General features: G+C 50.2%; 1 protein-coding gene across 2 annotated transcripts; it reads left to right on the top strand.

Moving 5' to 3' along the window:
• The first annotated feature begins 36 nt into the window (after positions 1-36).
• HHATL (hedgehog acyltransferase like) lies at positions 37-13,956 on the top strand. Of its 2 annotated transcripts, none has more exons than XM_026843067.1 (12): positions 37-320; positions 502-648; positions 1,220-1,287; positions 1,673-1,786; positions 1,956-2,150; positions 3,007-3,216; positions 6,781-6,952; positions 8,363-8,507; positions 8,883-8,918; positions 9,208-9,409; positions 10,820-10,961; positions 12,196-13,956. In XM_026843067.1, the coding sequence occupies exons 2-12, from the start codon at positions 543-545 to the stop codon at positions 12,315-12,317; spliced, it is 1,512 nt and encodes a 503-aa protein (XP_026698868.1). In that variant the 5' UTR covers positions 37-320; positions 502-542; the 3' UTR covers positions 12,318-13,956. The 2 variants fall into 2 exon arrangements, with proteins under 2 accessions (XP_026698868.1, XP_026698867.1); XM_026843066.1 differs by having other exon boundaries at positions 37-403.
• Positions 13,957-14,018: the final 62 nt, after the last annotated feature.

Genomic DNA, 14,018 nt, shown 5'->3' with positions numbered 1-14,018 from the left:
TATAAGAGACAGTCCCATCCCATCCCATCCCATCCCATCCCATCCCCTCAGGCACGGGCATCTTTGTGCTCTATCCTGGATCCCCTCCAAGGATCCAATTAGTAATTTGGGGGTGGGCGATGGGGGGTAATATCAGAAACACGCTGGAGGAACCCCATCCTGGGCAGCTGGCATCCCAGAGCATCTCTGAATGTTGGGATGGACACACCTTGCTGGGAAGAGCCCTTTATCAGCACCACCCGGCCGAACTGCTCCCAGATCCTGGATGGATCCTGGATGGATTTTGCGGCAAGGCTCAGCAGCAGCCTCCTTCCCCGCATGTGAGTTGTGTCCCCGGGTTCAGCCCCAGGTGTCACTGTCTCCTTCTTCTCTGCCAGCCTTCGAGGAAGTCCACAAAGCAGAGGTGCCAAGCACCAGCAACAATTTAGGATGTTTGAGGGGTACGAGGGAAGGTGAGCTCTCCTCCCTGGTTTTCTTTCCTCTCCTCCTTCCCTTTCCCAGGTCTGGACACCCCACACTGCCTGGGGTGGTAACCTACTGCCATGGGGGTTAAAACGATGCTCCCCAGCTACGAACTGGGATTTTACGCTCTTGCCGTGACATGCGCTGTGGTGTACAGTGGCAGCGGGATCTTTGAAGCGTCTAGAGGTAACGCTCCCCACCGCATCCCCCCGGAGGGGGGCCTGGGAGGGAGGATGGATGTAAGGTGTCTGCTTTTAGAGCTGTCAATACCAGCAGCAGATCTCTGGCTTTATTTTTTTATTATTTTTTTTAAAGAAGAGCTTGGGAATCCTTTGCAAAGGCTCAAAAAAATTTTTGACTTTTTTGCTTGGTTGCCCCCTTGACCCTATTTCCATGGCTCAGAGCAAGAGGCTGTGGCACATCACAACTCTCCAGCCGGTGCCCTCAACAGACAACCACCCTGCCTACACAGGTTCTCAATTTTTTTGTCTGGAAGCCCAGACAACCTGAAAATTTCATGGGATAAGCTGGGGGTCCCTGAGGTGTGCACTGCAAAAAGGCTTTGCTGGAAATTCTTGCAGAAACAATTGAGCTTCCTGATGCCTATGGCTGACCATGGGAATTAGAGACTTTTGGGATGGGGTGTTTGAGCCCTGATGGCTTCATCATCGTGGTGAGAAAGGCTCCCTGCCTTGCCAAAACCTGGGCCCCGTTTCCCAGAGTTATTTCTCTCCCTGTAACTCCGGTTCTTTTGCAGACAGCATGAACAGAAAGGCCTTTCGGGATGGCATAAAGCCAGGCTGGCACTACTTTGGCAGGAAGATGGTAAGTGAAGGAAGGACTCAATCTGTTGTGGCTACTGTGACACGGCTGGTGCTGACCGCTGGAGAAGCTGTTCTTTCTGCTGCTGACACACTTTTTCAAAGTCCACGTGACTCTTATTTTTCTCCCTAAGGATCTAGTCAGAAAAATATCAACCCTGCAGCACCATGGATGCTCTGCTTTGTGTGCGCCGAGACGAGCAATCATTGCCCATTTTTGCTGGGGTTTTATGACCATGCTAAAGTGCTTGGGAGCCCTTGGGTAGAAAATGGGAGTAAAAAGTCTTTGAAGTTGTTTGAAAGGCTTTGAAAGGTTTCCCCTCCAGATGGGTGATGGGGCAGGGGTGCAGGGGCTGGGGACAGGAAGACACCTGGTTCTGCTCCCACAGGACATGGCTGATTTTGAGTGGGTGATGTGGTTCACCTCGTTCAGGAACGTCATCATCTTCGCTCTCTCAGGACATGTCATATTCGGCAAGATCTGCTCCATGACAGTGCCACAGGTGAGACAGGGATGTGGTGGGACAGATTTGAAAGCACCAGGGTGACCTGGGATCTGTGGAGGGGGCTTGAGGGATGTTCTAGGATGGGGGGGGGTGTTCTAGGATAGAGGGAGCAGGGTTGTGGCTTTTACCAAGCTGACGACGAGTCGGGGCTGTTGTCTTCTTGCAGCATCGTGCTGTGGTGTACATGCTGTACGGGATCTCGGCTGTGCTGGGCAGCATGGGACTCATCTACCTGATGATCATTCTCTCCCACTGCCTTGTCCTCTACTCCGTTGCACTGGCCAAGCAGAAGTGGCTCTGCTATGTGGCCGGACTCTGCTGTCTTGCCTCCTTCAAGGTTGAACCATTCATCTCATGGCAAGTAGGTGCTGTCTCGGGCCACGTCTGCCTCATTCCAGCCCACTTGCACCTGTCTCCTGGGTTTGCCCTCCAAGGAGGGCTCCTGAGGCACCTCCAAACCCTGGGCACTTCTCCTGGCTATGTCAGAGCTCCCCCAGGGTTTGAGAGGGAGTTGGCTGTTGTGTCACTCAGTTTGGGAACAATCCCGTGGGGGCTATGTTGTATTTTGGTGGCTTCATGCTGGGCCAGAGCTCAGGACACCTGAGTGCTCCTTGTTGCTCAGACAACAGTTTGTCAGCCAGGCAAGGTGTGTTCCTGCCCTGTGCCTCAGTTTCCTGATCTGTAACACAGTGCTGGCATAGGTTCAGCAATGCCCGTGCCTTTATCTTAGGTCTCTGACCAGTTAAGACTTTCTGACACTAGTGGGTAGAGAAAATGCCAGGAAGGACCTTATGAGCTATTCAGTCCCTCTGAAGGACAATGCTCTCTCTCTGCCTGCTGCTTACCTCCTGGAATGTGTTCCCTCCATCTCTATCAGGCTTGTGCTGGCTTTTCTTCACTCCCTGGGGAGAATTATGTCCCTGTGACAGGGTGACATTCCTACCCCAAACCAAAGTCTGCATGGCCCACAGCTGCTTGGTAAAGACGTGGCCAAGAGCAACTATCACTTCCCGGCTCCTCCAGATGCAGAAGCCAGCTGGGAAATCAAGCCCCAGTTTTCTTTTTCCAACAGCAAGGCTCATTAACTCCAGGGACAATTGGTGTCAGAGCATATTTAGAGGCCTTGCCAGCTGTCCCCAGAGTGATGTCCTCCACAAAGCGAGGGAGCATAGAAGTGATGCCACGTTCCTGGTGGTAACTCTTCGTTTCTCATCCAGAGAGGGTTTGTAACAGGAGCTTTTGATCTTCAAGATGTCCTCTTCTGTGGAGGAAGTGGCTTCACCATCATGCGCTGCATGAGCTTTGCCCTTGAGAGCTCCAAGAGGAAAGAGGGCATCTACTCCATCTTGGACCTCCTCAAGTACAACTTCTACCTTCCATTCTTCTTCTTTGGGCCTGTCATGACGTTTGACCAGTTCCACACCCAGGTGAGTGCTCCTGAAGCTGGGTGGGAGGAGGACTGCTCCCTGCATTTATTTATTTGGGTTTAATGCCTACAAAACCCCACTTTTGGCCATTTCCACTGATCAGTTCAGAAGGGAAGACATTGTTGTGGTGAAAGCATCGTGCTGGGATGAAGCAGGGAGGATTCAGCTCACGTCCTTGCTCACTGGGCACCTGTGCTGCTCAGTGCCTCCGTTTCCATGTGCTGTCACCCCAGCAGCTCCATGCTGCCCCACTGTGTGTGCTGGGAGGCCACAGTGAGAGCCAGACATGTGGTGCCCATTTGTGGTGGCTGTGACAGCATGGGAAGTCTCACATTTCCATCTAGCTCGTTCACCTAAGGAGCATGAATTTCTGGGGCTGGTCTCTGTATCTTAAGATTAAGTTATTTCTCTAGAAATAAGTAAGGTTGGGTGGAAGGCTATGTTTCAGCAGCCAGGGGCTTCCTCTGTTCTCCATGAAATACCCTGGTGCCCCAAGTCTTTGCTTGTATCACACACAACCAAGGGAGTTTTTTGACAAGCAGAATCCAAGCAGCACTGGAATACATCAGCAGAAGCCTGTGCTGGGACCAGCCTCAACCTCTGTGACTATTTCACAGCCAGAGATCAAGCAAAACAGCAGTGCTCTCTCCTTCCTCAAACTTTCCATCTCAACCTCATTTTACACCAATGATCGACCTTGGTCATCAAAGCAAGCTGGTACGCTAAGGGAAGGACCTCTTGCTCGGTCAGCAATGGGGCTGGGAAGGATTGCCACAACCCCTCTGCTTACTTTTGAAAAACAGCTTTTTTAGACCCCAGTTGATATCTGGGTGCAACAGCATTTTGGAAAAACATTTGTGAATTCATAAGAAAAAGCAGCCCAGGGCAGGGGAGAGCAGCCAGAGTCTCCCTGATGAGGAGGAGACCAAAGACCTATGCAGCCCAGCACCTTCTCTCCAACATTGGACTGGTACTGGTTGTCTAAGGAAGGGTCTGCACTGGTCTTTTTCCCACCAGTGAGCAGGATTAGCCCTGATTCAAGTCCTGCTCCTCACTGGTTTGTTCACCTGGGGAGTCAACAACCTCGTGCTGCATATTGGATCTTGCTGGATCCATTTAAAAGGACTTTTAGAGCATTTGACCCTGAAGATCGTAAGGCCAGCTCTGGTGTCCCCCATACGGGATGCTTGTGGTACCCTGAGTCTACCAGCAGACCATTCTCAGCAGATAAGCACCAGGGATGGCCAGGCCACTGGTGGGCTCTTCCCCCTAGGCTGCTGGAAGGAAAGTTTCATCCTAAAGCTTCATCTTTCCAGTCGTGTCTTATCTGTCAGGCTGAAGTCCAGGCCAGCCTGGCTCCAGCAGCCCCCCTGTCCAAGCCCCTCCAGAAGTGGTACAGTACCCTGGGGCGCCCTCCTCACCCCATGTTCCTCTTCCTTCCCCAGTTCCCATCAGTCTGTCCTATGAAATGTTCAGCCCTGGTTTCTCCTAACACTGCAGCCAGGTATCTGTAAATCAGGGCATTAAACTCCTCACGTCTCGAAGACCTGAGCTCCCACCACTACTACAAGGCTTGATCTGGATGGGATTTTATTTCCTGCTCCTTTGCACAGCCCCAAACCAGGATGTCCAGAGCCCTTAATGAGCAATTGTCCCCTCCGCTGCTTAAAATGCTCACCCCAAAGACACAAGAATAAGTCCCCTACCCCTTTCCTAATGCCCCAGCCCGGGGTCCTGTCTTGGCCTGGCCACCACTGCCATCTCCTGGCTAGATGTCCCCCTGCACTGCTGGAGCTGCAACTAGTTGGAGTGGTGAATTCCTAATTGCCCAACAGCAATTATGGGGAGGACAGGCAAATTATTCCCTTCCCCAGGGTGGGGCGTATGGCTCAGTTAGGGAACAGATCTGTCTCTTTGGCTCCTACTGCTGTTACATCCTGGTGAAGCCCTTGCACCCCCATGTGTGATGGGAACTCATCTGTCCGGGGCTTGGCCAGCCCCATTTGAGCTGAAAAGCATCTTTCTCACTAAGACAAAGGGAACAAATTCACTTCTGTAGGGCTGAAGCGTGGGGGACACAGCCCTGAACCCAAGGGGATGGTGACAGAGTGCTGCCACCACATGCAGACATGAGGCCGGGAGGAAAAGTCCTCAAGTTGAACCAGGGGAGGTTTAGATTGGATATTAAGAAAAATTTCTTCACCAAAAGGATTGTTAAGTATTGGAACAGGCAGACCAGAGAAGTGGTTGAGGCACCATCTCTGGAGGTATTTAAAAAAACCCATGTAGATGTGCCTCTTCGGAATATGGTTTAGTGATAGACTTGGCAGTGTTGGGTTAATGGTTGAACTCAATGATCTTAAAGGTCTTTTCCAACCTAAATGACTTTATGATTCTATGAAGGGGGGGGGGCTCTGTGTCCTCCCACATGTCTCCATGCCAGAGCTTCTTTTCCCTCAGCTTCTCCTCCAGCTCAGGGTCAGTAGTCTCTTTGTATCCTTAAAGCACTTGGCATATAACAGACACGAAAAAAATCTGGTAAAGGCTTTAATTCTCGGAAATCATCTGGATTTTACAGCAGCCTGCAGATTACGTTGGGAGAGCTCCCACCTCTCGCAGGGAATAAAGGGGAAGTAATAAAAATAAGGGGATTTTGCAGCAATTTTTACGGTGATGCGGGGAAGCATCAGTCTGCCCAGTGTAATCCTGAAAGCTTGCTCTGATTATTTTTATATTACAACGGCCAGAGACATGACAGCTCCTGGAGGCAAAGCCCAGCCCCTGTTTGTAAAGACACAGCAGAGACAAAATCCCCATCGATCAGATCCCAACCGATTCAGGATGGCCCCTCAGGCAGCTCTCCCTCTCATTTACAGAATGTGTCTGCAACAGAAGCTCCAGAGACCACCAGTCATCTGCCTCCTCTTCCCAAATTACCCTGGCCAAAAGTATGCATCTGGCCCTGGCAGAGCTGTCAGGTGGGATTCCAGCCCTGCTCCCAACCTCTCCTGGGCATGCAGATGTCCTTCCCTACAGGCTGTGGCATCCTGTAGATGTGATGGCATTTGTTCTCACTTAATGACCTGTGCAAGGGGCCACCCTTAAGCAAAGCTGACTTTCTGAACATGTCCCCACAGAAAGAGCATCAAAGCCAGCTCCCTGGTTAGTATGGATTTCATCCCACATAGGGTCCCTGAGGTACAGCCAGACCTGTCACTGCTGTGTCATACCATGTGCCTGCTCTGCCGGACACCCCAGTGATGGGAACAGCCTTTGCCAGGAGGGTGATCCAGGAGGTACATTGCTGCCCTGCTCAGCACTGAGCGGGGGTGCTGGAGGGATGCTGTGAGTGGGATATGTCCTGCTCCTTGTGGACGTGTTCACCTGAGCTAGTCCCTTGGGTCTTCCTTAATCGATGGAGATTTGGACCAGGTAGTCCACGGTGTGACTTCTAAAGAAGAGCACTGAGTCCCCATTTGAACCTTGCCCATTTCTCTGGATGGAGGAACATGCTGCCCATCATGTCTCTCAGCACAGCCCTTTCCTGGTTTGCCATCCTGGCAGGTGAGCACCCGAGAGCTAAAACGCAAAGACGATGAGATGAGGAATATCCGGGTCCATGCCCTCCTTCATGTTGGGGCCATCATTGCTGTGGACATCTTTTTCCACTTCTTCTACATCCTCACCCTCCCTTCCGACCTGAAGTTCATCAACCGCCTCTCAGACTGGTCCTTGGGTGAGTGGCTGTGCTTGGACACATTCACACCTTCACCGTGGTGAGTGAGTCAGATCTCCATCCACCCCTGTTGAGAGACTTTGACAATGCCTATGTTGGACAGGTTTGAGTAAAGCCCCTCTTCTTCCCATTGACAATGCACAGATCTGGGGCCAGGCAGCCCTGGAATGCAGATGGTGTTGGTCTGACATTCTCACAGGGTCCCACTGTAAATTGTTTAGCTCAGGGTTTAAGAGGTTGAGCACCAAGCCATCCCCATTGCCTTTGTCTGGACTGGAAGGCAGCTCAGCACCTCCAAAATATCAGCCCCATGCTGTTGCAAGGGACACATCTGGTATCCCAGATGCCTTCGAAGGTGGCCACCCACCATGAGTGTTTGTGGGCCACTGAAATGGCCCCAGGGCATAGGCTCCATTTAAAGTTGGCTATTGTCTGAGAAGGGCTGGACTAGGGACCTCCAGAAGCCAAACTCCCAGGATGAGTAATGGTAGCAGCACTGGCATTCATCTGACCGCTGGACAGAGGGTTTCAGCTGGCCAAATACATGTCTGATGGCAGCATCTGAGGTGCCGTAGGGTATCTGACATCCACATGGGCAGAAGGTAAACAGGGGATAGAGGAGCCCCATGTCTCTCCAGAGTGGCAGCTGGAGGCCAGGAGAAGATCCTAATGGAGCTAGAATGGCACTAGCATTGATTTAGAGTGTCCTGGGTGGGCTGACCAAGCATGTGTGATACTCCAGAGGGAGCTCAGCTTCTCTGCAAGCTCTGCTGACTTGTTGACCAGATCTGCTTGGTCCATAGTGTGACCTCATGCACGGCTCACATGAGGCACTGGATGGCCCTTAATCTGTGAGCTGAATCCCACCAAGATGGGGGCATTTTAGCTTCTGCTTGCATAGGAATTTGAAATCTTCAGTGTTTGTTCCTGCAGGGTTTGTCTTCAGGTGTCAGACACCTCTCCAAGACAGAGGTTCTGGCCCTGGCTCTGCTGTAGCATCAACATTACATCTATAGCCACAAAGAGCTGAGGTGGGGGGCATTTTGATGGAGGTGTCAGTAAAACCTCAGAGGTCAGAGTTGAGAACTGTGATGAGTTCATCATAGGTTAACAAGCCTTAGAGGGAAGGAGTGATTTTGCGCTGGAAGAAATGAGATCCGTATGACTTTCTTGGATTACCAAGACCAATAAAGAGTTTACTCCCAAATACCCCAAGAAGATATTGTCCTTTGGTTCAAGCTTCCTAGAAAGCTACTTAGTTTTACAAGCTTTGCTGGTCCAAGACAGCATTAGACTGTCCTCTCGATGTTTGTTGCAATAGACTACATGCTCTCATGGGACAGGATAGCCCCCAAAGTCCTGAAGGCAATATGTTTCTCTTCACCCATTTGACTCTCATTTTTGCTCCAGCTGGCTTGGCCTACTCCAATTTGGTGTACGACTGGGTGAAAGCTGCTGTTATGTTTGGGGTTATCAACACCATTGCCAGACTGGACCACTTGGACCCACCCCAGCCTCCAAAATGCATCACAATGCTCTATGTCTTTGCAGAAACGTGAGTACCCCACACGCATCAACAAAGAGAGACCTGAATGAAACATGCATGGGGGGAGGACATCTGGGCTGTGCTTCTGAGCAGCTGGCCTATGAGTTGGAGACTGCCTGCATTGAACAGTCTATACTGAGCCTATAGTCTAGACCTGGCTGTAGCCCAGGGAAATATTCTTGGGCAGGAAGCAATAGATAAGGAGAGAGGTTACAACCACATCAATGATGGGACCCATTCAAGGAGGGAGCATGGAGAACTGCTGAGAACAAGGTTCAAGATGTACCTCACCAGGGGACTTGGTGCCTTCTCTGGCTGTCTGCTGTGTGGAAGGGTGTCATTACACTGAGTGTTTTAACATGCTTTTTATCATCTCCCTTGTAGGCATTTTGACAGAGGGATTAATGACTGGCTATGCAAGTAAGTGTCTGATCAACCATCTCTAGTCAGGTTCAGGGTCTTGGGAAAGGGTGATATTTCATCCTTAAGGAGCTATGGGTTTGTGAAGGACACAAGCCATGAGCAGCTGGACTGCAGCAAAGATCGGTTTATTGCTAGAACATGTAATCCAAAACATCCTTCCTTTCTCAGTGGGGTGCTCTAGATTGACCTGCCTGTGAGGAGCTTGTGGTGGGTGGGCATGGAGTAAGGGACTTCAGAGGGGTGTCCCTGACTACGGGGAGTACTGACCACTTTCCCTGGCTGTTAGGTATGTGTACGATCATATTGGAGAGAACCATGACAACATTATGAAGGAGCTCGTGGCCACCATCGCCACCTTTGCTGTCACCACACTGTGGCTGGGGCCCTGTGAGATTGTTTACATCTGGTCTCTCTTCAACTGCTTTGGCCTCAACTTTGAGCTCTGGGTGCAGAAGTTCTTCCAGCAGGAGCCCTTTGCCAAACTGGAGGTGAGGAGCTGGGCTGCAGGTGGATGGGGGAAGGTCAGTGGATCGGGGAGCAAACTCTGGTGCTGGAAAATGCCCATGACTGTAGGGAGCTCAAACTTGTTTATGCAAGTCAGATCCATTTTCAGCTGAGGCTGAAAAGCAACATCCCTGATGATGCTATGCATCTCCACGTCCAGGCCTCCTGCATGGAGACCTGAAGCTCTCTCCTGTGGCCTTCAGTATCCTTGTGATCAGCTAGTTAGCTGTGCAAGGGCAGCACAGTCCTGATGCTCCATGTCCCTTCATTTTATGCATTATGTCACCCACCCAGAGCAAATTCCCACCTTCCCCTATCATGCTTCATGGGAAATTTAGGTTCTTTTCAGCGGAAAAACAGAGGTCCAAGAGAACCAGGAATGCAGCCCCAGTGAGACATAGAAGTACCACAGTTGGACACAAAATCTGAGGTCTGTCCGTGGGGAAATGTTTATACATTTCCATATGGAAATAATTTGTTCTTCTTGTTCTGCAAAACTTCTTGGCACTCTTGAGTGTTTTTGATCTGATTTCTGATAAATGCAAATATTTAGATACTAGAATGAATTATTTTCCAACCACTCCAAATCTTAGTGCTATCTCTCTTTGGGACCAAGGTGCCTCGGGGTTGGAAGAAAAATTTTGGAAACTCATCCTGGAAACAATTCTGTTGCTTATTTGTTTTGCACAACCTAAAGTCGGGAGGTCCTAAACCAGTTCAGTAAAGACCCCTTTTGAATAAAAACTTTGGAGAGCAATCTTCCCGTTTGCTCTCCTCGTTGAACTTCTAATCAGATTATAGCACTCACAGGCAGTGAAATTGCCTTCCCTGAAGCACCACAATTTTCAGCACTAAGTGGCCTGGGGATTCATCATGCTCTTTGAAGATTGCTATAAACCACTTCCCCGCTCCACTTGCAGCAGCTGCTCCTGAGGATTATGTGCCAGTGACAATTTCACTCTGCTGCTGTGACCAGCTTTTTTTTTTTTTTTTTTTTAAATTCCTAAGAAACAATTTCCACCAGGAGCTGGGAGTGATTTGCACATAGGGCTAATAATAATTCTGATATACAGCGGTGTTCGTCTGCTTTGAGGAATGGCTTACCCAAGGCAACAGATGAAGAAAGCAGTACTCAGCCATTACAATAAGCATGAAACCCTGTATAACATCTTGCCCCTGCCCATGGGACCTTGAAACACCAGAGTCTCAAATCCATCTAAGTCCAGCAGCAGAGCAGACATTTTACCTTGTCCTTATGTTTCTTCAACCCAGAATACTAAAGGCTGCTCTAATTTTTGCCCACCCCTCTGGGATCCCAGCTGGAGTTGGACTAGTGCATCCCCTTTCTTTACAGTCCCATTTTACCTCACACTCTGCTCCTTTTCTCTCCACAGGCCAAAATGTCAGCGGCCATGTCTCGGAGGATTAGGGCAGTTTTTGGGGCAGCGAATTTCTGGGCCATTGTCCTCTACAACATCCTAGCCCTCAACAGCCTAGAGTTTGCACTGCTGGTGACCAAGAGACTCCTCCTGATGGGTAAGAGGCCACCACCCCTCCCCATCGAGGGACCCTTGTCTTGTTGGGGGAACACTGGTAGGGGAACTGAGGACTGGGACTTCTGAGTCCTCTTGCGTCCAAAGTGGCCTGGCTTGTTATGTGGCTGCTCCCAACATGCTTAATTTTTGTTCAAAAGGTGCAGGCAGTGGTTTCTTGTCTCCCACCCTCCTTGTGTGAGCTCTCTGGGGCGTGAGCTGCCTCCCAGGTGTGCATGTACAGCTCCTAGCACAGCCTGACACTGTGATTTAGATTTGTTACAGCAACAAAAAGGGTCACATTCACCCCACCAAGGTGCGCTGAGTCCCTGGCTGTGAAACGGTCCCCTCGATGGAGAAATGGATTTATTTGTCCTACCTCGTCTCCTTTTGCTTTAGCAGTTACTCCTGCATCAACCTGAAGGTGACAGGTACAAATCCTTGTGCCACAGTCTTATCTGTTTTGAAGTCTTCTTGAGCAGCCCAGGGTATAAATAGCCACCAGGAACCCGCGTCATGCAGCCCTCTCTGGGATGGGGCTGGCATTGAAACAGATAATGTGACGCTCTGGGCTCAGTGTGCCAGAAGTGCCTGCCTGCTGAGCTAGCTGGCTTTTGTGGGTTGCATTGCTCATTTTGGAGGTCCTGTTTTAGCAGGTACAAAGCCTGTGTCTCCTCTCTGCTGTGGATACCAGACTCATGATTACAAACGTCATCAGACCCTTCCTAAGTGAAAGGAGAGCTCCCAACTCTCAGTCACTTACCTAGGTGACAAAAACATGTGTTTCTCTGGGTGCACACTGTGTCCTCACTAGGTATGGGACAAGGCTGGGGTTGATCCCTAGCATCAGGAGGGCACAAAGCTTCCAGAAGGTCACAGTGCTGAACAACAATGGATATGGGCCGGTTGAATGGGCAGAAAGTCAACCATCAAGTCTGAACTTGGGGAGCAAAAGGAGTTTTGGGGGTAAAAGAGTGCTCAAAGCCACTCCAGCATGTTCCCACACTAGCTGCAGTCCATGATGCCCTGGTGAGCTCAGGCACAGCACCATCTATAATCAGATCCTGGGGATATCTCTCTTCTCTCAGTGAAGCTGTAGGGCTGGATCCACAACGGAAAATGTCATTGGCTATCATGTACTCGTGGGACCTCCCAAAAACCCACCTGAGAGGCAGCAGTGTTGGCCTCATTAGGCAAGCAGCCACACCAAGATGACCACGTCTCCCTCCATCTTCTAGGTTTCCCTGTCAGCACCTTCTCCATCTGGTTCATCACGTACTGCGGAGTGCAGCTGATCAAAGAGCATGAGCGCATCCTGGCCATCGAGGAGGAGAAGTGTGACAAAGCAAAGGTGGAGTAGAGGGAGGCATCGTCAGGCTTGTCCCAAAGCCTCATTTCCCTTCCAGCCACTGCTGCCAGGCCAGCCACTGGCCAGGGCAATCCAAGCACTCCTGACAATCGGACTGGTGTAGCTCACCCATGTAGAAGTCACCTGAAAAGCACAGGTCACTCTTGCTGCAGAAAAGATCTTTCTGTAAGACACAGTGGGCATTTTGCAGACTTCCCATGCATGTCAGACTGCTGAGGTAGTCTCCCAGAACATTTCTTCAGTGCCAGAAAGAGACATCCCGGTAATTTTTCTGACCCTTTGCCATTGTGCAGGCCTAGAGATTTTACCTGCTCCTTCCCGTAACATTTGGTCCACCAGCACTCATCTCTCCTGCAGGACCTGTAGCCATGTCTGCCAGAGGAGACTCCAAGTCCCATGGCTGGAGGTTTTAGGGTGGGCCAGAGGCACAGCTATGAGAAAGAGATTAGCTGGTGCTGAGCCTGATCAGAGCACACCATCTCCAGGTCACTTCCAGCCTGTGTTTCTTTCACTACAAGAAATGGTCAGCATCCACGCTCAAGTGTTTGGCATCTATGGTTGTGCAGTAAGGACTGTGAGATGTCTCAGCACAGTCTATACATAACAAGAGGCTAATAAATAAATAGGACTGTCTTTATAGCAAAGAGAAGGAGGACCACGGATGGCACACTGAAGAGTAATTATCTTCCCACCGACAATGATGCGGAGTGATAGCTGTTATGATATTAAACTCTCTGCAAAACAGGTCCCTTCAGTGCTCAATGTCATGAAAAAAAATTATTTATGCCAACATCTGGCGTAGTTAATGAGAGTGCGAGAGCTTACTTGCTTCACAGCCATTGCTCGTTGTGTACAGGTCTGGAGAGCAGGCATGCTGGAGAAACACAATGAGTGGTTCACAACTGCTTGGTCCCCAGGGCCCAACTCAGACCCAAAGGGCCCTCCACTGCTGGGTCTGAGACCAGTGTGGCCACCATGACCACCCTGTTGTGATATGTGTCCTGGCACTCAAACCAAATCCCGCTCATGTGTTTTGCACACCATAGTCAGAGATTTCAGGTCACATTCCTTCCCGTGGCTGAGGAACAGAAGATGCTGTAGCCGACATCTCCAGCCAGCCATCCCTTTACTCAGCTGACTTTGGTGCACACAGCCTAAGCCCATGACTGCATGGCTGAATGAGCACACACACATATATACAACCAAAGGAGAAAGACCCTGAATGAAGGGCAGTGACTGGGGGCTGGGTGGTGGAGGAAAAGCCCATGATAGCCTCCTTGGAGAAGTAGACTTTGGGACACTGCGTAGGGAGTGCATTGAATAAATGTACACATGTGAAACATGGTGCCTTGGGGAAAAGGTGGGTTAATAACTGAAAAAATAGCTCTGGCTCTCTTGCACTTTAGAGTAACTTGCAGTGGCCTTATGTCCGAGTTATGTCAATATTTGGTGTGGGCAGAATCCAGACCACTTTGCAATGTGGGTTGAGACACTTGGTGCTGGTGTATTCTGGCTTCCCTGTGGATGAAACAGGATTGGTTCCTAGCCAGCTTTCAGCTCTGCCAAAGTAATTTGTGAAGTCCCTGATAGATGTAATTAATTTGTGTAGTAAATAAATGTTGGACATCTATGGTGCCTGTCGCTCATCACTGTTATGCTGCTGTAATGCAGAGGACAGCCTGAGCAATGCCC

The sequence above is a fragment of the Athene cunicularia genome, assembly GCF_003259725.1.
Source record: "Athene cunicularia isolate RWA chromosome 2 unlocalized genomic scaffold, athCun1 chr2_part1, whole genome shotgun sequence".
NCBI lineage: Eukaryota > Metazoa > Chordata > Aves > Strigiformes > Strigidae > Athene > Athene cunicularia.
This window is presented reverse-complemented; position numbering and strand designations above follow the sequence as displayed.